The 23995-nt window shown below is 48.6% G+C and overlaps 2 protein-coding genes across 3 annotated transcripts; one reads left to right on the top strand and one right to left on the bottom strand.

Moving 5' to 3' along the window:
• Positions 1–5774: 5774 nt before the first annotated feature.
• On the bottom strand, positions 5775–13513 carry DNAJA1 (DnaJ heat shock protein family (Hsp40) member A1). The gene is made up of 8 exons (XM_084277981.1): positions 13310–13513; positions 12914–13091; positions 11690–11794; positions 11362–11589; positions 10065–10179; positions 8238–8353; positions 7570–7670; positions 5775–7048 (listed from the first exon to the last, which is right to left on the bottom strand). Exons 1-8 carry the CDS (start codon positions 13439–13441, stop codon positions 6830–6832), a joined length of 1194 nt encoding a protein of 397 aa, XP_084134107.1. The 5' UTR covers positions 13442–13513; the 3' UTR covers positions 5775–6829.
• A 323-nt stretch (positions 13514–13836) lies between these two features.
• On the top strand, positions 13837–23850 carry APTX (aprataxin). 2 transcript variants are annotated; one of them, XM_084278776.1, is made up of 8 exons: positions 13837–13935; positions 14821–14957; positions 15803–15849; positions 17374–17709; positions 19146–19205; positions 22090–22316; positions 23069–23172; positions 23386–23850. In XM_084278776.1, exons 2-8 carry the CDS (start codon positions 14828–14830, stop codon positions 23538–23540), a joined length of 1059 nt encoding a protein of 352 aa, XP_084134902.1. In that variant the 5' UTR covers positions 13837–13935; positions 14821–14827; the 3' UTR covers positions 23541–23850. The 2 variants fall into 2 exon arrangements, with proteins under 2 accessions (XP_084134902.1, XP_084134903.1); XM_084278777.1 differs by lacking the exon at positions 15803–15849 and having other exon boundaries at positions 13838–13935; positions 17378–17709.
• The last annotated feature ends 145 nt before the right edge of the window (positions 23851–23995 follow it).

The following is a 23995-nucleotide window of genomic DNA, read 5'->3' as shown; positions in this document are numbered from 1 at the left end:
TGCTGGCTCATATTCAGCCTGCTGTCAACCAGCACCCCTTCTCTTCCTGACAGCTCTCCAGCCAACCTCCCCCAAGCCTGTAGCGCTGCATGGGGTTGTTATGTCCCATGTGCAGGACTCTACACTTGGCATTGTTAAACTTCATCTCATTGGTCTCAGCCCATCGGTCCAGTCTGTTCAGATCCCTCTGAAGAGCCTCCCTACCCTCAGGCAGATCAAGGGTGGTGCTACATGTCAGTTATAAATCCTCTTAAAGTACAGCTTTCCTTCACTTTCTGTGTGGTGTCTGCATGGGTTGTGGTTGTCCTTAAGACACGGTCACTTCACCTCCAATTCCTGTTGGTGACGTGGGGTCCAATGTGTGTTCGCTGGATGGCTGTAAATAAACACTGTGACCTACTGGGTCGTGGTGACTTGTGAGAGACTGAGCAAACTTGGTTCTGTTTGTCAGGGGGAAAAACATAGGTTTTAGGTGAATCCTAAGGGGAAGGGTGGCTAAAAGCTTTGTTTTGGGGTAGAGTAGGAACTGTGTGTGGGAATTCTTTGGCTTGCTATGGAGAAAGACAGAAGATCAAAGAATTGTGTCAAACAGAGCTGTAGGGGTGGAAGGGACCTCAAGAAATCAAGTCCAACCCCCCAAAGATGAATAGTGCTGAAGGGAAGGGAGGATAACAATTTTACCTTTAACCGATGCTGCTTGCAGTATGAAATGAGGTAATGAAGCTTCCTCAGTTTCTTTGTGCCTCTTTTAGCCTTTAAAACTGCTCCCTGTGTACTAACAAATTCTTCTGATACTGTTACTGCTTTGCTGGGCAGGAAATGGCCTTTGCTTGTCTGGAAGCAGGCGTGAGCCTTTCCTGTCTTCCCAAATTAGAAGCTTTGTAAGCTGAATTCACAAATAAGTGTTCTTTCTAGTTTTGCTCTCAGAGTGACAGGATGTCTGAGGTTGGAAGGGTTGGAGACTCCACCACTGCTCTGGGCAACCTGTGCTCAGTCACCTTCACAGGGAAGAAGCGTTTCCTGGTGTTCAGGAAACCTCCTGTGCTTCAGTTTGTGCCCACTGCCTCTGCTCTTGTCACTGGGCAACACTGGAAGGAGCCTGGCATGGTGTTCTTTAGACCCTCCCTTCTGGCATGTGTAGACATTGATGAGATCCCCTCTGAGCCCTCTCTTCCCCAGGCTGAACAGCCACCGCTCTCTCAGCCTCTCTCACAGGGGAGATGCTCCAGTCCCTCCCTATCCTTGTGGCCTTTGCTGGACTCTCTCCAGTATGTCCACATCCCTCTTGTATATCTCTTGCATAAGTGTGCCCAAAACTGGACTGAATAGTCCAGGTGTAACCTCAGTAGGGCTGAGTAGAGGGGAAGGGTCATCTCTGTCAACCTGTTAGCAGGCTGGATGCCATTAGTTTTCTTTCCAACAGGGACGTGTTTCTGGCTCATGTTCAAATTGGTGTCCATCAGGAGGACAAGGTCCTTTTCTGCAAAGCTGCTTTCCAGCTCTTGTAACACAACTTCTCCCACTTCTTTGTCATCTGTACATGTGCTGAGGGGCACACTCTGCCCCATCGTCCAGATCATTAAGATACTGGACAGGACTGGACCCAGCTTTTGTCCCTGGGTTACACTGCCAGGCACTGGCCTCCAGATAGACTTCGTGCCACTGACCACCGACCCTCTGGGCTTGGCCATTCAGCAGGTTTTCAGTCCACCTCACCGCTCATCCATCCCACATATGAGCAGCTTCTGTAGGAGGATCTTATGGTGAATGAGAAGCTTGACATGAGCCAGCAGTGTGCTCTGCAGCTCGCAAGGCCAATGGTATCCTGGGCTCCATCAGAGGAGGGGTGGCCATCAGGGACAGGGAGGTGATTGTCCCTCTCTACTCTGCCCTCGTGAGGCCCCATCTGGAGTACTGTGTCCAGATCTGGGGCCCCCAATACAAGAAAGATGTGGAACTGTTGGAGAGGGTTCAGAGGAGGCCACAAAGATGATTAGAGGGCTGGAGCACCTCCCCTATGAAGGGAGGCTGCGAGAGCTGGGCTTGTTCAGCCTGGAGAAGAGAAGGCTGCGGGGGGACCTCATTGCAGCCTTCCAGTGCCTGAAGGGAACATACAAACAGGAGGGGAATCCACTTTTTAAAAGGGTAGATAATGGCAGGACAAGGGGGAATGGCTTAAAGCTAAAGGAAGGAAGGTTTAGATTAGATATTAGGGGGAAGCTTTTTACAGAGAGAGTGGTGTGGTGCTGGAACAGGCTGCCCAGAGAGGTGGTGGATGCCCTGTCCCTGGAGGTGGATGGGGCCCTGAGCAACCTCGTGTAGATACAGGCTGGGGGTTGGTGTCCCTGCCTGTAACAGGGGGGTTGGAACTCTGTGATCCTTGGGGTTCCTTCCAACCCATACCATGCTATGATTCTATGTCAGTCATTGCCTTACTGATGTCCAGTTAGACAGTATGCACCAGGCAAGTCACTTAATTGCAAAAGTTTATCAGATTGGTCAGACTTTCCCTTGGTGAACCCATGCTGACTACTACTGATGATGTTCTTGTTGATGTGCCTGGAAATGGTTTCCAAGATTGGAAACCTCTATCACCTTCCCAAGGGATCAAGATGAGGGTGACAGAACTTTAGTTCTTGCTCTACCTGAAAACAGAAGTGCCATTTGTTTTCCACTGGTCTTGATTGATAACTGCTGTGATAGATCAGAGGTTATTGAGAGTGGCCTTGTCATGACACATGCCAACAACCTTTGTGGGCCCATGGACTTACGTATGTCCAGTTTGCTTAAGTCTCCCCTGACCTGATCCTCTTCCACCAAGCATGCATCTTTCTCATTCCAGACATTCCTCTTGGTCTTCAGGGCCTGTGATTCCTGAAGGCCAGTGTGGCTAGTACCGAGGCAAAGGAGGCATTCAGTACCTCAACCTTTTCCAAGTCCTGTGTAACCAGGTGCCCCATCTCATTCAGCAACAGGCTCACATTTTCTCTAGTCTTTCCCAGCTGTGTATGTATAGACAACCTCGTACCTTTGACATTCCTGACCTGATTCAACTCTACTTGAACTGTAGCTTTTATGATTTTATTCCTTGGATCGTTGGACAAGTGTTCCTCACAACTTACATGTCCTTGGTTGCACCCTGTGGATGCTTCCTTTTTGTGTTTGGCCAGGGGTTCCTTTTTCACCCACACATACCTCCTGGCATTTTTGCCTTTGTATTTGCTGATATGGACCCCTTTTGAGCAGGAGGAGCTGAGCTGTATTAAAAACCTTTCTGGGGCTCGTTTTCATGCCAGGGCCTTATCCCATGGGATGCTTCTCAGCAGATGTCTGAAGAGACCAAGCCTGCTCTCATGAAGTCCAGGGTTGAGATCTTGCTTTTTATTCTCCTTCCTCTCAGGATTCTGAACTCCAACATCTCGTGCCCACTGAAGCCAAGGCTGCCTTTGACCTTCACAGTCACAGTCATCTACCCATCTTTTAAACACGTCCAGGGATGGTGACTCAACCACCTCCCTGGGCAGCTTTTGAAGAGCCTCCCTACCCTCAGGCAGATCAACATTTCCTCCTAGATTAGTGTCATCTGCAGACTTACTGAGGGAACATTCAATCCCTTCATTGAGGTCATTGATAAAGATGTTGAACAAGACCAGACCCAGGACTGAGCCCTGGGGGACGCCACTCGTGACCGGCCTCCAGCTGGATTTGTTCCATTCACCACCACCCTTTGGGCCCGGCCATCCAGCCAGTTTTTAACCCAGCTGAGGGTCCACCTGTCCAGGCCAGTGGCAGCCAGTTTCTCAGTCAGAATGCTGTGAGAAACCGTGTCAAAGGCTTTACTGAAGTCCAGACAGACCACATCCCCAGCTTTCCCCTTGTCCATTCAGTGGGTCACCTTGTCCCAGCAAGCCCCTTGTTGGTGAGTACACGGTCCAGCAGAGCAGTCACAAGTGGTAACAGGAACACGTCTTCCCAGGTGAAACTGCTAATAAAAAAACTGTAGGGCCAGTTGCTTGCTTGACCTTGGGTCATGATGCAAGTCCAAAGCAAACTTACACATCTGGGCTGAGCACACTTCTTGTGCTGCTGCTGGGTAGCAGGTAGGCAAAGCATGGGGCGAGGAGAGGACAGAACAGTTAGGGCCCTGAAGCCTTGCAGGCAGAAGCAAAAACGAGAGCAGGCTCTTAAATGAGTCTGCAGTGGGCATTGTTTCACAGCAAAACAGTGGAATAGCGGAGCTGCTAAATTTCTGGGGGAAAAAAACAAGCCCTGCATGGCTGGCACATGGTGGAAAGAATCATTGTAATAGACTAGACTGTAAGCTTGATTTGGTGGCAAAGCTGAATCACAAAAGCAATTGCAAATGACTCAGGCTGTTGGTAAGTCAATTACGACACTGGTAGTTACAAAGTAGCTGTTTTGTGCTACTCTGAGGTCAATTTCTACAGCTTTCCATTCAGTCAATTCCCCAACATGGGAAACTCCATCCCACAGAGCAACAAGAAATCAGAAAACAACTGTCTTTGTTTTGTGGTGTCTCAGGATGTGTTTTGCTGCTTGCTGTGGCTGTGTGACACCCAGAACACCACAGATCTAAGCTGGGAAAAGGCCACATACTGTCAGTATCTTGCTTGATGGTCTTAGGGCTGGGTCCCCCCTCACTACCCCGCCTTCATTTGGTAGTACTTTTTGCTGAAGGCTTACTCTACTGCTACCAGTGTAGCTTTTGGGGGGACATTTTCCTGTCAGTCTCAAGCTCAGTTCAAAGCAGAACACTAAACTGGTGGCACTTCTGCAGCCACTCCTGTGTTAGCACCAGCAGCTCACACTGAGCTGCTCTGCCAAGGCTTCTGGTCAGCCACCTCCCTGGAAGCCAGACCCCACCCAGCCCCTAGACTTGCTGTAGGATCCTCAAGCATCAAGCAGAATTGGCCACTGTGGTCTTGAGAGCAAGTCAAGATCAGAAACATTACCTCACCTGTGCTGCTGCAGCTACAGGTGCGGGGAAAGGAAAGCCAGGGTGCCCAAGGTACAAGAGACTGTGAAAGTTTTCCAGATGAAGTATCATCTGAAGTAACAGTAATGCCTTTTTGTCATCCTTGAGGCACCTCACTGACCCTGAAGTGCCCCGGCTGTTTTGAGTGGGTGGTTAAGGAAAAGATCCCCAAGGGTGCTCCCTGAGCTGCAAACAAGTAACACGTTTCAGCCCTGCCTGGTCCCAAGGCAGCTGTGCAGAAGTCCCAGGCCTGGCCAGAGGTAAGGACTGCTTCAGCCAAGCTGCCCTGCTGACAGAGCTCACACAAGAATTTGTAAAAACACTTTGCCTACAGAGTTTTATTCCTGCTGAGAGAGGCTTTTGTTCTTTATTTAAGCAGAACACACAGGGGGCCACTGTTCTGTAGGTACCCAGCCAGGAGCTACATCTGAGGTACAAAACCCCTGGTACCACCCACTCTTACAAAATAAAACCCTTCACACCAGAACTAGAGCTGTTTTATAAGACTTTCAGTTTATAGATGTTGAAGGTACTACACATTTAGGGTAGCAGCTATTTCCAGGAAAACCAAGTTATCTTCATGATGCTTTTGCTTGAAAGCAGGATGAAAACCATCAGCTCTAGCCCCAGCCAGATGGCAGAGCAAGACTAAACTACCAGACTAGAGGTTAAATCTGGACCTGTCCTCTCAGCATATTTTCTGAAAGAAGTTTCTTGCTAAGATTTTTCTGCAAAGAACAGCCTAAAATGAAGGGGGTGGTATCTTTAAGCCAACATCTGCTCTAAGAAAAGAGGCAAGGAACAATTTTGTAATTATATTGGAAATGCTTCATCTACAATAATTAGAACATTCATACAGAATTTTCAAGAGTCAGCTTGAAATAATGCACACAATACATTAATTTCAGAACTTCTTTGATGCAGCAGTTGGTTGCATTCACTGACAGTTTCTCTTCTGCGCCCATCAACAGGGCTGCTGCTGCTCTCCACAACGTACCCCTGAGAGGTATCTGATGTCACCAACCAAGGAGGAAGTCAAGCTTCACGTGCCAGCAAGCCGACGTATGTGCACCGATCAAGCCCGTAGGATTCTACTCATGCGTGGTAGTGAAGGAAGCTCCTGCGGCAGCCAAGCAACCACTGGCTCTATACGCAGCGTGGCACAGGACAGCAGCCAAACAGCAGTCAGCGATGGACCAAAGCAAGCTTCACATCTAGATCCAAGGACTAAGGCTGGCGGAGGGAAGGATTATTTGACCTTAAGTGCAGTAGCTTCAGAAAGCTTGTGGATTGCTTGGCTTTAACAGGCCTGTGAAGATTGACCGCATCCTCGTCAGCTTCATGAACTATGTGGTTGCATTGACAACCGATCCCCATTTAACAAACACCAGTACAAGCCCAAAACATTATCATGTTATCCTAACGGTACAAAACTTAACTATATCTTACCAAGAGTTAGAAGTACTTGTGCATACTTGGTTAATTAACAGAGTGTAAGACCTAGAATTCCTAAAAAGAACACAACAGAACCTTAGTTTAAGCCTGGGTAATTGCACATACAGAAATTACAAGGCTCTGAACAAAAGACGAGCATGTAAGGGAGTTCTGTTGACCAAGGGTGAAGGACAATCACCTTCATTTGAGCTTGCATCCTGGAGCTTTATACAAATTGCAAAGTCTGTTTAATTACTTAATTTATTTCTTTATGCTCTTATAAACGACTATGGCTGGATAGAACAACAAATAGCAGTAAGTGAGGGTGAACTGCTTGTAGTCCTTCACTCATCCACTAATGCATACAAAACAAACATCACAAGTTATTCACTGGCCCATTTATGATGTCTGACACTGAACACCACCTCTAGGGTGATGCTCATCCTCTTCATAGACTTCTCCATTATAGTGGTGTTTTCTTTTTTGAGATGGATCAAAGTCCACTAGGTCCACTTCTTCCATTTCCTCAGTTTCTTCTATTTCCTGCCTTACAGGTAGCAGTTTTTCAAGTAAAGACAGCTTATCTGGGGAGAGGAAGTCACTCTCTGGGAAGTTCACCTGAAATCACCAAGAACTGGGGTTACACACATCTGCCTGAATTGGCTTTTTTCAATCCCACTACAGGTCAGTATCTGCCAAAGTCAGCTTTGTCATCACACAGGACTTAAACACAATACTTCAAAAGAAAAGAAGATAAAAATCTGTCACAAGGCTATCCTTTAATGCCTGCAAGCAGTAACCTTCTAACTCTGGCAACTTAGCCAAGTCTTATCCAAAATTTCACCATTAGATTCTCTCTATTGAAGAAGTTAGCATTTTGAGCCTACTCCTTTTCTCCAGTCAGGGCAGGTCACTGATCTCAAGTACTTCATGTACTCTCAGCAGAGTGTTACTCAAGTTTTGTCTTTGCTCTGAACTGCAATTCTGTTTGATGGACTACATGTCCTTCACCACTGAAACAAATACCAAACCCAGACATCAGATAACTGGTATCTCTTCCTGATAGAGACAATGCTTAGAGCTTAAATTTTGGATGGACATTCAGTGCTGAATTGTGCCAAGAAAGTTGACCCACTTACCCTGAACTCTATGATCAGGCGTCCTTTCTCATATGGTCTGCGATAAATTGGCATACCTTCATTCAACACCGACTTGACAGCCCCATGCTTGACAACCTGGCCTAAAACACAAAACAAAACCCCAAAAAACAAAGAATGAAGTGATCTGTGCAGGCAACAGAAGCAGCTTTAGTTTTAACTCCCAATATTTATGTAACCTTCTACACACTGTGGTTATTGTAGCCAATGCTGTAGTCTAACAGGGACTTACTGCCTGGTAACTTCTGAGTAGGAAAGCACACTGACATGTTTATTACATTCTTGTAACTATGTTATGCTTCCTTTGGGAAGCATACTTACAAATTTATCAAGTGGTCCATCAGTTCCAAGGCTGAAAAAGTGGTTTTCAGAGACCCACGACCTTCAATTCTCATGAGGCTTCCTCAGGATACAAGTATGTCCATGAGGTAAGTTCTGTTACTATATCACGCAAAAAGAAAGTTACTGCTGACTGCTACCCAAAAACCCTGTTTGGTTTAAAGATTTGTACTGCAAAGACTTGGGAAAACAGCTTGATACCAGTACACATCTCTTCTACATCAAGATGGGATGTGCTCCTGTTCCTTTAAACATCCAGCTTACATTCCCTGTATGCTTGGAGTTCCAGCAGAAAGCAGTCCAACACTTACCAGGATGGGAGGTAATAATAATAGTTCTGTTGTCCAGCGTTGTGATAGGCTTTTGAAAGCCACACAGTGCTTCAACCAGCTGAATATCCATTGACAGAAAAAGGTCTTCACCTCGTCTACGACGGAACCAATCAAAAAGAGTCACAGTGAGAGAAGGAGAAACTACTTCGGATCATACCCAACTCCAGTGCTAGAAGTGTGGACAATTAAACAGCTGTGAGCCATTACTGGTCAACTTCTACAACATGTAGCAGCATTTACTGAAGTGACGTGAATACCACAGGGCTCACTTGCATTCAGTTTCAGTTCATCACTTCCCAGTTCTGCAAAAAGGTACCCCTTACCTCAACCTCCTCAACATTACAACTGGGATAAATATTCCCTTTATGTAGTTTAATTCTCAAGGGCATCAGCTAGATTTGTGGGAAGTCTGCACATGCAATGGGTTATGAAGACAGTACTTTCTAGAAAGCACCAAAACGTATTTGGAAGAGATAATGTAGTTTTGATTGCCTATTCTGACTTCAGTATGTTCCAGTCCTCCAGCCTTTGCAAAGAACTTAAGTAATTTCACTCAATCTGTTTCAAAGGTCTCTGGACGGAGACTTGCCTGGAAAGTTAAGTCTGTGATGGGAGAGGGGTAGCATTCCACTTGTCCCAGAGCAACATGACCTCAGCATAACCCCACAAGACCAGTAATATCAAGGGTTGCCTAAGGACACTAGAACTGAAAAGCAGTGGACAAAAATAAGCTGGCAGAGTTGTGACTTCAAGTCACAGGTAACCATGCAAATACTTTGGCCCAGACTGGTGCTTTGGCACAGCTGATTAGGTATCTGGTTTCACGTGAAGATAAAAAATCAGCTGAGTAAGTTTATCCAAAGCGAACAGAACTGATTTTTAACCTCTGAGCTCAGTGCTCCTCAGCACAGAGTTTCTGGCAGCAGCTTCCAGAGCTCAGCACTGCACAGGCCAGGCAGGCTGACCAGCTGCAGGTTTCCCAAGAACCTCTGACTCACCATTCCTATTACAAGTACTATGTCAGTGGCTGGTGTTTGGACAGGAGCTTTCTCTCTTCCAGCTGATTCCCTAGTTACTGCTCTGAACAGAAGCATTGAGACACATTTCTGCAAGATGACCAGTGTCCATTTTAGCTGGGCTAGAATGCACCGGGGACAGGCTCATTCCATAAACAGTAACCTGAAACAAGGAGACATACTCAATGCTGCTGGAGTCACTGTTGCTTCTGCAAGGACAGACGGGACAGGGACTGACAGCCCTGCCCAGTTCACTCAGGCAGGATGAAGTGTGGGAAGCCACCTTTGGTCTGAAGGGTGCACACTCCATTCAGCTGGTCTGTCACAAGTGAGAGCCCCAGGCAAAGTGAACACTGTAACTCTTCTGTGCCTCGAAGCCAAATGGGCAGTGAAGAGCTGCCTACATGAAATTGTCATTTTCTGAGCAAAGTGATGGAATGCTATCATAGGAATAGCAAGAAAATAATCACAAGTCACATCTGTTAAACAAAATCTCAGTATTTTGAGATCTCTTAAAACTTAAATCTTTCAAACTCTTAACAGTTGTAACTGTGTTTGTTTGCCTTCCATCCCCTTCCACCACCAAAGCTCACAGAAGAACAAGAGTGACTCTGACTAGTTGCACCAGGATTCCTGAGCACCTCAAGTGCTACTCCAGACACTCAAACAAGCTCACAGGGGATGACTCATCACATATGACCCTATCCACTGATACTTCCATCAGATAAACCAGCTTCCAGCAGTGGTAACCAAGGAAGCACGTGGGCAAGTACATCTCAGGAGTTTTTACCTTGTAAATACAGAGTGGTCTTTTTGATCCAAGACAATGATAATGTCGCCTGGCTCGAGTCCTGGCTCTTGGTCCCCTTCACCATGGAATGTTATTTTCTGACCATCCTTCATTCCTGTTGGAGAAAAAGAGACAAACGAGGTTTTTAAAAGTCTTTTGAAGTAGAAAGCACCCATAAGAAATATTTTTATAGGCACAAGGTGGTACTGTGAGACTTGAAGCATTTATCATTTTTTTCAAATCCCCATGCCCAACAGATTGTTGTGAAGTATGTTGCAACACCATTAAGTTTAATTGTAGTGCAAAAGGGCTACCTACCAAGATAAAGTCCTTAAGTAAAAGATTAGCAACAAAGAACCCAGAATCACTGCATACAAATTACGTTACAGTTATTGACCAATCAGCTTCTGCAGTTCTTATACATATATGTGGCAGAGCTACTTATGAAACATGAGCTCAGTGCACGCTGAGTACAAGAAACCTTCTCCCTAGGACTGCAACTGTCATGTAAGAAATGCATTTCACACCCACATTAACACTACCGTAAATTCCAGCCGCTTCATGCTAGACCAGAGTCTTTCCCCTAAAATGTCTAAAATGACTGCAACACATCCCTAGCAACACTCATATTTCTGTTAAAAACCAATCCAGGCATTGCATAAGGTGTGCTTGCACGCACACAACAGCTGCATGTGATAACAAAGTGCAAGTCTGTTGGAGCCACGTGCTTGTCAGCTTGCTGCATCTTACAAGCCACGCTACTCCAAAGACTTCTGCCAGCTTTTGAGCAGCCTTCTCAACAGAGGTGCATCTGTCACTCAACACTGTGGTGGTGTATTTTGGCAGGCAAAGAGTACTTGCACCCAACAGCACTGTCAGGGTTGCGTAGCAAACAGAGCTCTAAGCATGAGAGGCTTAGCACTGTCTCTGCACCCCATTGCTATAGCAGACCTGGTTCCCCTTCACACTGAAACACAGTAGAAGTGATCGGAGTCTGCAGGGTTTCCCTACAGGCAGGGAAAACGCACTGGGTCAGCTGACCCACCAGCGATGGTGCTCACTGTACTGCAAGCTTCAGAATTCATCCTTAGTTACCTGCACAGGTACTGGATGCCAACACAGAAGCAATCAATCCTCTATAAAAACAAGCTTTCTACTTTTTAAAGCCAACAGCCCACAACTTTACTATGTACGTACTCAGTGGCATTACTCACCAAATCAACACCATGCACGTGTTAAAGCTGCTGCTTTAGTGCTGCAAAGTCAGTCAGCACCTCATCTTAGCAAGAGACCTCACCTTTGTCGATGTGAACCTCTAGTATCTTCTTCTCTCTAACGATCTTTCTTCCAGTGCAGCTCTTACAGCGGTCCTTGGGGCTGATGCGCTCCCCGTGCCCCTGGCACTCCATGCACACGGACTGGATTTGCTGCACCATCCCCGGCCCGATCTGGTGAATTCTGATCTGCATGCCTGTTCCTCTGCAATTCGGACAGCACTCCACTGCACCTTTCTTACCACCACGACCTAAGGAGAGTCAAAGTTGGGGATGGGTGGTCACACACTGCCAGACCCCCCCCCCCCCCAGGGAAAGCTTTAGAAGCAACTTGTGACTGGTTTCGGGTACCTTCACATTTGTCACAGATGACATTCTTCTGCAGTGCAAGCTTCCTCGTTGCACCGTTGTACATATCTTCTAAACTTACTGACAACTGATGGACCACATTTTTTCCTGTAAGAGATAACAGGTATTTACTCAAGTTTGAAAGCGCACTTTCCATGTCACTATGCTCAAGTCATGACAAACCACGTCTCCAAGCTTTAACATCCTCTTTTATCTTGCTTTCTTGATATTAATCAGTAGAACTTTCCTAGCTGATGTCAAATCAGGTAATAAGTCTAATGGCTTCATCAGTAACACTTCTCTTTTAAAGTCAGTCAAGAGATTCTTCTGGGAAAGCACAGCCAATTAAAAAAGAAAAAACCCTAAAAGCCTTAAGACATGCGTTTTACAATGGCAAGGCTTCAGTTTCACCAAAGTAACTAAACACGTCTCCAAGGAATTGGAAGACATTGTCTAGAGTCAGCATTTTCTTCCTCTCACCAGGGGACTTCCTGGAAACTGAATTGAGCAACTTTTTTTACACTCGGGAATTAATTAGAACTTTATCCACTACAGGCTTAATTTTGTGAAAGCATATTTAACGTTCTGACACGAACTCTTTTTACTTCCCCCTTTATCACCAGGTCCACACTAAGCAGTGACGGGCCTGCACTACTCTTAACCAGTTTAATTAACACTCGAGTCTGTCCCAGTGCAATCAGTCTGGACTTTTAATTTCTGAGCACTATTTTACTGCAGCTTGAACTCGAATCCACAGAACAGTACAGGAAAACAAAAAAGTTTCGCGTGCTGAGTTTGATTAGACTGCCTTACTTAGATATAGTTACTTGCAATTAAAGAGTAGAATTGCACCTAGACTCTACAAAAGAGTAGCTGCTTTAAAAATAATGTTAAGGCACGTCGCTGTTCTATCTCCCACTCAGTCTATTAGCAGCTGGGCTTATGCTGGGCTAAAAGCTTTCCAAATGCAAAAGCTGGTTAGACATTAACATTAAACAAAGCACAAGAGACCAAACTACCACAGTACAGAACAAATGCCCTTCCCTGCTCGTTTCACGTTTTATGGGCTAGGGACCACGCTTTCTCAGATTTTAAGATCGAGCCTGTAACTTCTTTTTAACGCTACTTAAAGTCTGGTATCTACAGCCCTATAATCAGAGGCTCATCCCGTCCACCAGAGCAATCGCACGGTGAAGTCCTGGAAAGCGGCAGAAGACGGCACATTACCTCGCCTCTCCCTCTGCATCCTCCCACCGCCGCCAAAGAACATATCGAATACGTCCATGGGTGACCCGAAGCCGCCGCCAGAGCCACCCTCCTTGATGGCCTGCTCGCCTCCTTTGTCATACAGGTCCCTCTTCTTCGGGTCCGATAGTACCTCGTAAGCTTGGGAAATCTGCTTGAACTGCGAGAGACCCACATCGCGCATGGGACACGCGGGCCCCGGAAAGCCCCGAGCCGCACGCCAGCGACCCTTCCCTTCCCTCCCTCCCCCCCCCCCCCCCCCCCGCCCCCCCCCCGCCCGGCTGCCTCCGGCCGCGCTCCCGCCAAACCCTCCCCCCAGCCCGTCCCCACCGGCCCCACGCCAGCGCGGCGGCCCCGCAGCCCCGTCCCGCCACCGACCTTCTCGCCCTCACTGGGGTTCTTTTTGGGGTGGTACTTCAGCGCCAGCTTTCTGTAGGCCTTCTTCAGCTCCTCGGCGGAGACGTTGGGCTTCACGCCCAGCACATCGTAGTAGGTCGTCTCCTTCACCATGGCGGAGGGCGGCCCCTGAGCGGCGGGCGGTCCCGCACCCCGCGGCAGCTACTCGGCCAGCTCCGATCCCGACTTTTCTGGAAAGTTCCGAGCCGGTCCTGCATCCGGGCGCTTTTGAGCCAGCACCGCCCCACCCCGGAAGTCCCGCCCCGACAGGAGCTAAGTCGGAGGGGGTTGGGCAGACAGCCAATAGGAACAGGAGGCGGAAAGAGGTTGGCCAATCACCGCCTCCCCGCTACGGCCTGGCACGCCCGCGCCCGCCGCTCCCGGCACGCACCGCACTGCGCACGCGCCGGGCGGCCGGCGGGTCCTGCCCCGCCCCGCCCCGCCTCGCCTCGCGAGGGGGCTGAGGCGCTGCGCCGTCTGGGACGGGTCTCCGCCCGCAGCCGCCGCCTCGCGTCACGCGTGCGCGCCGGGCAGGCTCTGCTTCAGGCTCTCCCTGCGCCCGGCGCTGCGGGGCCGCTGCTTGCGGGGAGGCGCCGCGCTGCAAGCGGGTACGCAGCAACACCCTTTCCGCCCGCGGGCCTAGCGCCGCCGGGGTGGCCTTACCGCGCAGGCCCTTTTAGCCCGGCCCGGCGCCCTGCTCCGCGCCACCGCGCCTGCGCCGAGCTCTGGCTTCCGCCTTTAGAGCGCGCGGCCTCATGGCGCCCGCGCCTGGCCGCTCGGGGCCTTTGGTCACGTGGGGTGTGTGTGTGTGTGTGTGTGGGGGGCGTTGCAGCAGCCGATTGGCCGCGGCGCCGGCGGCCCGCGCGCGGGAGCTGGGTGGGGCCCGGGCGGCACCGGGGGGGCGGGGCCCGAGCTGGCGGCGCCGCGCGGGGGTGGGTGCGGGCGGGGCTGGGGTGTCCCCGCCCGCCCCGCCCGCGGGGGCTCCCTCGCCGCCGGAGCGGCGCTGGTGGCCGCTGAGGGCGCCCTGAGGCGCGGCGGGCAGCGGCGGGACCCCGCGCTCAGCGCGGCGGGTGCGCTCCCCACGGGCAGGAGGAGGAGGAGCAGGAGCGCTGAGCACCAGGCGGGCCTCTGCCGCCCAGGGTCAGGCTGGTGTGAGGGTCCCGCTGCGGGCTGCTGCTGAGTGAAGCTGTGCCCTTCTCTCCTGCTTTTCCTGAGGGAAAACAGGCAGCCCCTTGGAGCAGCACCCTGCTCTTAGATCAGCGTTAGCGCTGTGCCTGGCCATGCCTCGCTGAAGTCCACAGGCAGTTAGCTGGCGTGACTCAGGCGATGGATGGATGGATGGATGGATGGATGGATGGATGGATGGATGGATGGATGGATGGATGGATGGATGGGCGGGCAGGCAGCAGCAACATTCCCGGTCCCCACTCCGCGGGGCAGTGACCCGTCGGGAGGCCGCGCGTTGGTGACATGCGGTTTGTTTTGCTCCCTAGCACAGCGATGCGTGCGTGCTGGCTCGTGGGGAAAGAGAAGGGCGGTCAGCGAGTGAAGCTGCCGCACTTGGAAGCGGTGGTCATCGGGCGTGGCCCCGAGACCGGGATAACAGATAAGAAGTGTTCCCGGCAGCAAGGTAAGGTTTAGCTCAAGTCCTGCTTTCTGCATTCAGCACACTTGTACTAGTGAAGAGTGTGAGATACAGCACTCATGCTTATTGAGAAGCATAATTCTTCTGTTTGGCTAAGTTCCAGCGAAGCTGACAGACCCATGCTTTGGCTGCCTTTATCTGCCTGCTTTGAGCAGGGTCAGGTTGTTCCTTGAAACCTAAGCAGGACTTCCTTAGGCTTGCTTCTGCAGGCACTGGCTCTTGGTTTCCGTTCTTTACGTGGTCCACAGTGTTGCCTGATTCCTGAAGTCATCAAGGGTTTTTTTTTTTATAAGCACTTACGAAGATCTCTGGGTCCTAAAAAACCAGAGGAGACACCTAATAACAGGATGTTCACCTTTGTAAACTAGGGCATTGAATGTTAACATGAGTCTCTAGGCCTTAGTCTTCCAGCAACTGATTTTCAGTATGACTTGTTATTTTATAGATGCACTGGGGGAATATATAAAAATACCTATGATCTATAAAATACTCCACATCTTCCCTACCTGTTCCCTCTGGACGCAGCTGGGCTCTGTGCCTTGTTGTCACAGAGGGCTGGTGAGAATAGCAGGAGCTTGCAGAAGACTTCCAGAGGTGTCACCTTTATTCTGAAGGGATTTTACTGATCCGTGGTGTGGAATACACGGCTGTTGCTCTGTGTATAGGTTGGTTCCATTTTACCTGTGGGCCTGGAAAGAGGACATTCACAAAGATCAGCTTCAGAAGGTAGCAGATCCTAAAATACAGGAGTGTTTTCTGCAAGGCTGATTCAGCCACGTTCTGGCTGTTTTGCTTACACTGTTCAGTGACACTTTGTTCTTTCTTTCCAGTTCAGTTAAAAGCAGACTGTAACAAGGGGTATGTCACAGTTAAGCAGGTATGTTTTTAAATGGGTCTGAAATATTTCTGATACCTACTGGGTCAGTTGTTGCACTTAAACTCTAGAGGTGCTGCAGGTCTGATACTGATGACTGGGTCTGGAGGGCCTGAAGCTCTTCTGTGACCTGTGAGAGCACGGCGAGTGGCCCTTGGAAGGGGCCTGCCCGGTGTTTGGGGTTGGTTTGGTTTTGGTGATAACACACCATTTGTGTTATCATTTAGACCAGACAGAGGAAAATGTGTTGCTTTTCAGCCATCAGCTAAACTACAGGTGACTGTGGAGAAGTGGGGAGGGAAGAAACAAACACCACACCCCCCACCGCCCCAGCCTCACAGGTTGGGATAAAGACAGTTTACTGGGACAGCAGAGAGGGAACAGTAATAGAACTTCATAGCAAAATGCACAGAACTGGTGACACATGTGCTGCTCCTCACCAGACCGCACGACTCGGGCCGTGCAGATCAGAGCCATCCTGAAACTGCACTGTCCCCAAACCATGCAGCCTCCCCTCACCAGTCCCCCCTTTTATGCTGAGGATGACATTATTGGTCTGGAATACTCTCTTTGGCCAGTTTGGGTCACCTGTCCTGCCTGTGTCCCCTCCCAGCGCCCTGGGTGCCCCCAGGCTTCTTGTTAGCAGGGCACTGTGAGCAGCTGAGAAGCCCCTGACTGCTCTCAGCCTGACTCCCAAACTGCTACACTGGCTGCTAGAAAGAAAATGAACTCTATCCTAGCCAAACCCAGGATATCTTGTCACTGAGTAGTCAGTGGGCAGTCTTGTGTGGGCTGGAGAATGGTTATCATACTCAGCTTGGGAAAGAAGAAAGCAGGAGCAGTGAGCTGATCCCCATAGTGGACCCTTCTGGGGTCTTGGAGAGACTCCTTTCCTGATGTTTGTTTTACCTGTGCAGGAGGGGGTACACTGCAAGTGTTAGCAGTGGGCTGTGGCTGCCAGCCTGAGCTGGTTTTGTCTTGTGGAATGAGCCAGAAGCGTGTTCCTGCGTATTTGAAGGCAACTGTGTCAGTGGGACAGCTTTTGGTAGATAAAGAGAACAAAATGTAGTAAAATGGAGAAGATAAGTAAAATAATTTGGAAACAAGAAACTTTCTGAGGATGAGTGGACTGAAATAAATTGTTAGAACTGTTACTCCTCAGAAGTAGTTGTTACTAAGTCTGTCATTTTAATATTTGTTTAACAGGCTGCTGCTTTTTTTAATGTGGCACAGGTCTTGCTGTAACTGTACCCAGCTGCTGCAGAGCTGTTGGGTGCCAGTGACACCATGTCCCTGGGTGTGGGCAGCTGTGGTTGCAAGATTGCCTCAGAGAGGTGCCTCCAGTGTGGGACCTCCCTTTCCTCCAGCGTGGGTCAGTGAGGGGAGGGGATGCAGTGAATACAAATACTGTGTTTGTTCTCCAGGGTGGTGATATTCCAGGACAATGAGTGGTGGTTGATGATTCCAGTTACAACATCATTTGCTTTATTTATTTATTTATTTTAACTTTTTTTCTCCCTACTAAAGATAGGAGTCAACCCAACTAGTGTTGATCTTGTGACTGTTGGCAAGGATGAAGAGGTGAAAATGAAGCCAGGCCAAGTCCTGCATGTTGTGAATAAACTCTACCCCTACACTGTTCAATTTATGGAAGAGTTGGGGAAAACTGTTCCAGAAGCAGGAGAGAAAATACAAACCAAGAAGATCCTGTGTGAGGTCTCTGGTGCGAGTGATGATGATGATGTAGAGCTTGTGCCCAGAAAGAGAATGAAGATGGAAGGGGTGGACACAAAAGGCAGTTCTGCAAGCCCCAGGCTAAGCAATACCAGTGTATCTTCACATGAAGGAACTTCAAACAAAAAGGCAAGTGTACTGGTACCAGTACTTGTGCTGTTTCTCCTGTGGTTGTCTCCTCCATCAGGGCTTTGGTTTTCTCCTTTTGTGGGTACAGCTGTTGGGGAGACACCTCAGGTGGACACAGATCCTCAGAGTGTTCAGAGCACGTGAGATGACATGTGCTGAGGCCATGGCTCTGCTCCTGGTATCACCCAGGTCCTCAGGAAGTTACTGGGGACCCGTTCTGACCTGAGCTGGGGAGCTGGTTGTGTGTGAAGGGGCTTGCTTGGAGCGAGTGTGGATTTGATCTCTGGTTCCTGACGTAGTTTCTGCTAGGACAGTCCACGTGAGCTCAGCATTGCTGGAGTCACACATAAGGATACTGTGCTAGATCTTGAGGTGTGTTACTAACGGACCAGTGGTTATGTAAAAACTTATACACAGAGAATGGAGCAATCTGTCCCTTTTCTTTAAATTGCCTTGGGTTTTTTTGCCCTCCTGCTTTGGTCATTCCTTAGGGTAGAACCACATTTGCCTTAATGAATATTACCAGCCAAAATGTTTTAGCTCTGCTGGCATGGACAAAATAAAAGACTGCTTTGGGCATCTGGAACTATTACAGTGTAGCTGCTGGAGGAGAAGGCACAGAATTGAAACCCCTCAGTACAAGTTTCAATCCCAGGTTGTGGTGGATTGACTTGATTTGTGAACTCAGGATAGCTAAACTAGGACCAAATTCCTGGTGGTGTGAGCCAAGAGACATGACAATTCATAGTTTCTCTGTCAGCACTATAGTAGTGTTTGAACATCTTGTATAAGAATTTGATGGAGATCACTGTTGATGATGCCTGCAAAGTGATCTGAACAGATAAAACATACCTGTTTGGAAAAAAGTGCACCCAAGACACCTTCTGTGGGGCATTTAGTAAGCAAGTTAAGAGATACCTGCTCGTTTTGCCCTGATTTTCCTGTGCCTGCCTTGCTGTCTGTGCAAGCTGCTTGCTCAGTACCAGGAGATAAGTACCCCCACGAGCAGGGCCACACACCACACCACTTTGCTCTGTGCAGAGCAGCATGGGACAGGACAGTTAGTGGAGACCCTTTGACTCCCTTTGGCCCTTGTGATCTGTGAAGCAAGAGAGTTTTTAGTAATCTGCTGTGAATAGTAATCAGGGGCTGTGCCATAACACATGGACAAATGGTTAAATTCAAACACATCTAGAGATCCCTGTTGTTAAATTTCCAGTGCTATACTTTCAGTCTTAACAGTATCTTGTTAAAAGGTTTCAGAAGTAGCTTTATGAGGGCAGTTGGAGCAGGTATGTTGGCATTTATAGAAAGAAAATAGTTCAGCTGTTGTTCACCTGTTATTGTACTGTTGTATGCTAATGAAAGTACTTCATGGTTTTAAATCTGTAATTGGATTCTTTATTCCCTTACGTTTTTTTCCTCCTGTGCTTTAGGAACATTTAGGACACTGGAGTCAGGGTCTAAAGAGCTCCATGCAAGATCCAAAAATGCAGGTGAGCTGTACACTGTGTAACAAAGTTAAATGAGCCGTTTTTTTCTTCTGCAATTTGATTAGCCAGTGGATTACTGCTTAAGAGATAAATTGTACTTGCATCTCGCTCTGCACTTATTTGGGAGTCTTTGCTATACTGCTTTTGCAGAACATCATTATCTTAATTATCTTTGAGCTCTCTAAACTGGTGGATTGGGCCAGCAGATTTCAAAAAGGTCGTTGGGAGAGCAGGTGAGCAGTGCAATTGCTTTGCTTCCTCAGCAAAAAACAACTAAAATGGGGGTGTGGTGTGAAGCTGGCTTAAGTAGGGAGGTTCCTTTTTTCCAGCAGTGAGCATCACCTTATTTCCAAGCATGGGGCAGTTTCCTGTTTTCCAGCAGACTCCTAACTGTAACACCTCTGTGCCAGCTGCCAGGATGTAACCCCTAGCTCCTCTGCTGCCTGCTTTCTTTGTGCCAACAGGGATTTCCTGAGTGATTTCTTTTAACCTTCTCCAGATGCACCTCCCTTCCTCTGCTTCTTTCTGACTGCATAGTGGTTTTCCTTGAGCTTGTTTGTTGTTGCCTGCTGCCTGCTTTTGGGGAGGTGGGATGAGTTGACCCTGGCTGGAGGCCAGGTGCCCACCAAAGCCACTCTGTCACTGCCCTCAGCCACACAGGGAAGTGGCACAGGGGGAGTGGAGAATGGGGGTTGGGGTCAGCCCATCACACATTGTCTCTGCTGCTCCTTCCTCCTCAGGGGGAGGATTCCTCCCCTGCTCCAACGTGGGGTTCCTCCCACGAGACACAGTTCTCCACCAGCTGCTCCAGCGTGGGTCCACCCTGGAGTCAAAAGTCCTGCCAGCAAACCTACCCCAGCATTGGCTCCTCTCTCTACAAGGGCCACGTGTCCTGCCAGGAGCTTGTTCCAGCACAGCCTTTCCAGGAGGGTCACAGCCTCTTTGTGTGTCTCCACCTGCTCTAGTGTGGGGTCCTCCACGAGCTGCAGCTGGATATCTACTCCACTGTCAGCCTTCATGGGCTGTAGAGGGACAGCCTTCCTCACCATGTTCTCCAGGCATTGCAGGGAAATCTCTGGCCCCTGGAGTGCCTCCTCCTGTCCTTCTGCACTGACCTTGGGGTCTGCAGCCTGCTTCTCTCACATCATCTTACTTCTCTCTCTGGTTGCAGATGCTCCTAGTTTGTTGGTTTTGTTTATTTTGATTTATACCAAAGGTGGTGCCACCGTCACTGATGGGCTTGGCCTTGCCCAGCAGTGGGTGCATCTCAGAGCTGGCTGGCGTTGGCTCTGTTGGACGTGGGGGCAGAAGCCCCCTTGCAGCCCCACCCCTTGCTACCAACACCTCACCATGCAAACTCAAAGCAGGAGCTCAGGCTCAAGGTGCCGGAATTTGACTTGTGCCTATTGTGGCTGCAGTGTATGCACCCTTCTCTATCCATATGTACAACCTGCTTTCACTTTAAGTGAAAAATACACAGACAGCTCCCACAACCCAAACTTTTTAGCTCACCTCCAAAGTAGGGAGAATGTCCTCCTCCATCTCTGCCAGAGAGCAGCCTGAACCTTGGGCCCTTTGAGCCTGGATTCCAGCTGCCTGGCTGCTCCATAGCCATCACAACATTAGGGATGGGTTTTTCCCTTTACACTTCGCAGCAAGAGTATGTGTTCAGGAGGATGGATATCACAGACACCTGTGGTACTTGGTTCTTGAAATTGTGGAATGATTCCAGTTGGAAAACAGCTTTGGAGGTCACTGACTCTGCCTGATTGTGCTCAGTGTTACTGCCCCAGCTTTTGTCCATCATTTGAGTTGAGATACCTCCAACGATGAAGATCTCAGAGCCTCCATTGGGCCCCTTCAGGTGATGATCACCCTCAGGCTGAAAAATAATTTCCTTGGTAACTAATTAGAGGGTCCCTATTTCTTGATTTTTTTTTAGAGGTTTTTTTTCTTTAAATCCAAGTTTGAAGTGTTGAACTGCATAGAGTTGTAGGAGAACTGGATGCCCATTCATGTGGAATTGCCAACAGTTTCAACTGAGTCTTTCTATGGGGAATGATGAAGCTACTTAAATGCTTGTTTAATTTTTAAACTGAAGCTTAATCTTCATCCTATAAGTGGAATTTCATACACTACTTAGCAAGACAGTACTTTCTTAACCCCCAAAAATAAGCTGGTTTTAAAACAGTTCTTTGAATGTTAGAACATATATAACTGTGACTCTGTGTTAGCTTTGTTAGTAGCAGTTCTGAGCTACACTCACACTCAGTAGAACTCTGCTGTTCAATCATATATCCACTGTATGTCAGCGTTCCTTCTGAAAACACTCGATTGTGATCCCATTCCCACCAGCTGCATATGCAGATGCTGAGGGGTGTATATTAAAATAGGGTAACCTGAACCAGTCCTGTGCTGAAAAAACATCCTCTGATTTGTGTGCTGCTTTTTATCTTCCCAGAGAGCAAGGTTGATCAGCTCTGTGTATAAACATGAGAAGGAGCCGTGATATTTGTGGCTATGGTTAACTCAGTGCTATGTAAGAACAGAAAGATTACTTTTTTTTCCTTAAAGTATATAAAGAGGGAGGCAGGGACATCTCTCCAGCTGCCTGGTGCATGGTACAGAGGAGGGCATGTATCTTAGACCAGCTTAGTCCCAGCTGAAGGCCTCCTTGAACTGGAATGCTCTGCCGTTTGCTATTTCTCTCCATCTAGTAATCTTTCCTGGCTTTTTTCCTGGCAGTCCCACATGGCAATGCATATGTGTGCTTGGGGACAATGACTATGCAGATGGATAATGTCTCAAAATCCACTGGATATGGTGCTTACAGGAATAAGATGTTTCTCTTCCAATCGGTGAATAATACAGTTACTTGTTTTGCAAGGTTTACAAAGATGAGAAGACCGTAGTCATCAAGGATAAGTATCCCAAAGCACGTTACCACTGGCTTATCTTACCATGGGACCCCATTTCAAGCCTGAAGTCAGTCACCAGGGAGAATCTTGAACTCCTGGAACATATGCATGCAGTTGGGGAAAAGATGATCGAGCAGTGCCCTGCCAGAGAGAGCCTGGAGTTCAGACTGGGTTACCACGCCATCCCCAGCATGAGGTGAGGCCTAGAGGAGTCCCCAGTGGGGACCCTGTTCTTCAGGTTACACAGGCTCAGGGCTGGGGCTGTAGCGTGGTCTGGTGTTGCTGAACAGCTCGTCCTCCTCAACACCAGCAGCAGCTGTGTGCCCAGGTCCCTCCAGCACGGCTGTGCACACTGCTGTGTGCATGCCGGGGGGCTGCATGGGTGGTGTGGGACCGGTGGAAGTGCCTGTTGTGGTCCAGGCCCAGCAAGAGAGGCAGCACTGCCAGTGCCAAGCACCACGGCATCCCCCTCCCAGTGCACCTACGGGGGATCTGAGAGTGACTCCCAAACCTACCAAGTCCTGCCTGATGCTGAGCTTGGAGGCTGTGGCATAAGTAACTGCAGACCTCACAGCGTCCGCTGCCTGTGGGTATTGTAGTCAGGGCTCTTGTTTGGCAGTTCGTGGATGAAGCTTTGGGTCACTGATAAGTCCCATTCAGGTCCTCTACAAAACCACTGTCTCTGCCTTTCTGGGAACTAGCAGGAATACATGCTGTAGTTAGGGGCTGACTACAGCATGGGTAGTGATTTTGACTCTTGAACACTCTGCAGCAGAGACTGCTTCCAGGACAGACTTGGTCCCAGCACTGTGGGTCAGACTTGGTGAGACTGACCCACAGGGCTGGTGGTCTGACTGCTGAATCACGTTTGCTATTCATACCACTGCAAAAGAACTCTAAGCACTGACATCATCCTTCTCTGTTACCTACATAATATATTTGTTTCAGTCAGCTGCATTTGCACGTCATCAGCCAGGATTTTGATTCTCCAGCCCTGAAAACCAAAAAGCACTGGAACTCTTTTACTACTGACTACTTCTTAAACTCTCAAGGTAATGATTATAAAAGGTGTTTTATAACTTGCAGTCCTGCTTGTGGGGTTTGGCTTTGGGCTTTTTTCCAAACAAATGTGTAAGCCCTATGTACTGTTCTGATAAGTGAAAGGTTTTATGTACTACAGTGTCATGTGTTCCATGATGCTACATGGTTTCAGTACCCAATAGCTCTGGTCTGTTTATTTTTTGGATTTTTTTGTCCCCTCACAGATGTGATAGAGATGGTGAGAAGCAAAGGAAAAGTGATGGTGAAAGATCGTGTCTCTGAACTTCTCAAACTGCCCCTCAGATGCCATCGTTGCAAACAAGGGCTGTCCACTATCCCACAGTTAAAGGAGCATCTCAGGAAGCATTGGCCAAAGTGACTTTGCAAAAAATCACCTGACAACCTGTCTCCAGGTTTCAGGGTAAAACAGAGACCCCAAAACATCGGTGGGCACACACACACGTTTTTTGTTAACCGGGTTGGCAAAAGCAATGTGGGGAAAAAAGGGCCTGGAAACAGCAGCATACTAACTCTGTAGTGAAAGGAAACCCTCAAAAACAATAAACCATGAGACAAAGGAACTGCTGAACTGAAGGTGTGTTTGCAGCCTTATTGTGGTACTGCCACACTATTCTGCCTGTGAACCAAAGTCTGGAATCAGTGGTCTAATTTTAATTCAGAAGCCGAGGCACTGAGGCCAGGTCTAGGTTTCTGCTGAGAAAGGAAAGAAACACAATGATTTAGAGGTTTTTCTCTTGCTGTCTTCTGCCTGTTTCTCTCTGAGGTGATAACGTTGCAGAGACTGGTGTCTGTCACAGGAATGCACAGGAAGGA

Source organism: Gallinula chloropus (assembly GCF_964237585.1).
Source record: "Gallinula chloropus genome assembly, chromosome: Z".
Taxonomy (NCBI): Eukaryota; Metazoa; Chordata; class Aves; order Gruiformes; family Rallidae; genus Gallinula; species Gallinula chloropus.
The sequence above is the reverse complement of the archived record's forward strand: the minus strand, read 5'-3'. Positions and strand labels throughout refer to the sequence as shown.

Coding starts and splice junctions, on each gene's coding strand:
- DNAJA1 (XM_084277981.1), bottom strand. CDS start 13,441: ATGGTGAAGGAGACGACCTACTACGATGTGCTGGGCGTGAAGCCCAAC. Junction 13,092..13,309: donor ACCCCAGTGAGGGCGAGAAG/GTCGGTGGCGGG, acceptor GGTCTCTCGCAG/TTCAAGCAGATTTCCCAAGC. Junction 11,590..11,689: donor CATCTGTGACAAATGTGAAG/GTACCCGAAACC, acceptor GACTCTCCTTAG/GTCGTGGTGGTAAGAAAGGT.
- APTX (XM_084278776.1), top strand. CDS start 14,828: ATGCGTGCGTGCTGGCTCGTGGGGAAAGAGAAGGGCGGTCAGCGAGTG. Junction 14,958..15,802: donor GAAGTGTTCCCGGCAGCAAG/GTAAGGTTTAGC, acceptor CTTTCTTTCCAG/TTCAGTTAAAAGCAGACTGT. Junction 23,173..23,385: donor CTACTTCTTAAACTCTCAAG/GTAATGATTATA, acceptor GTCCCCTCACAG/ATGTGATAGAGATGGTGAGA.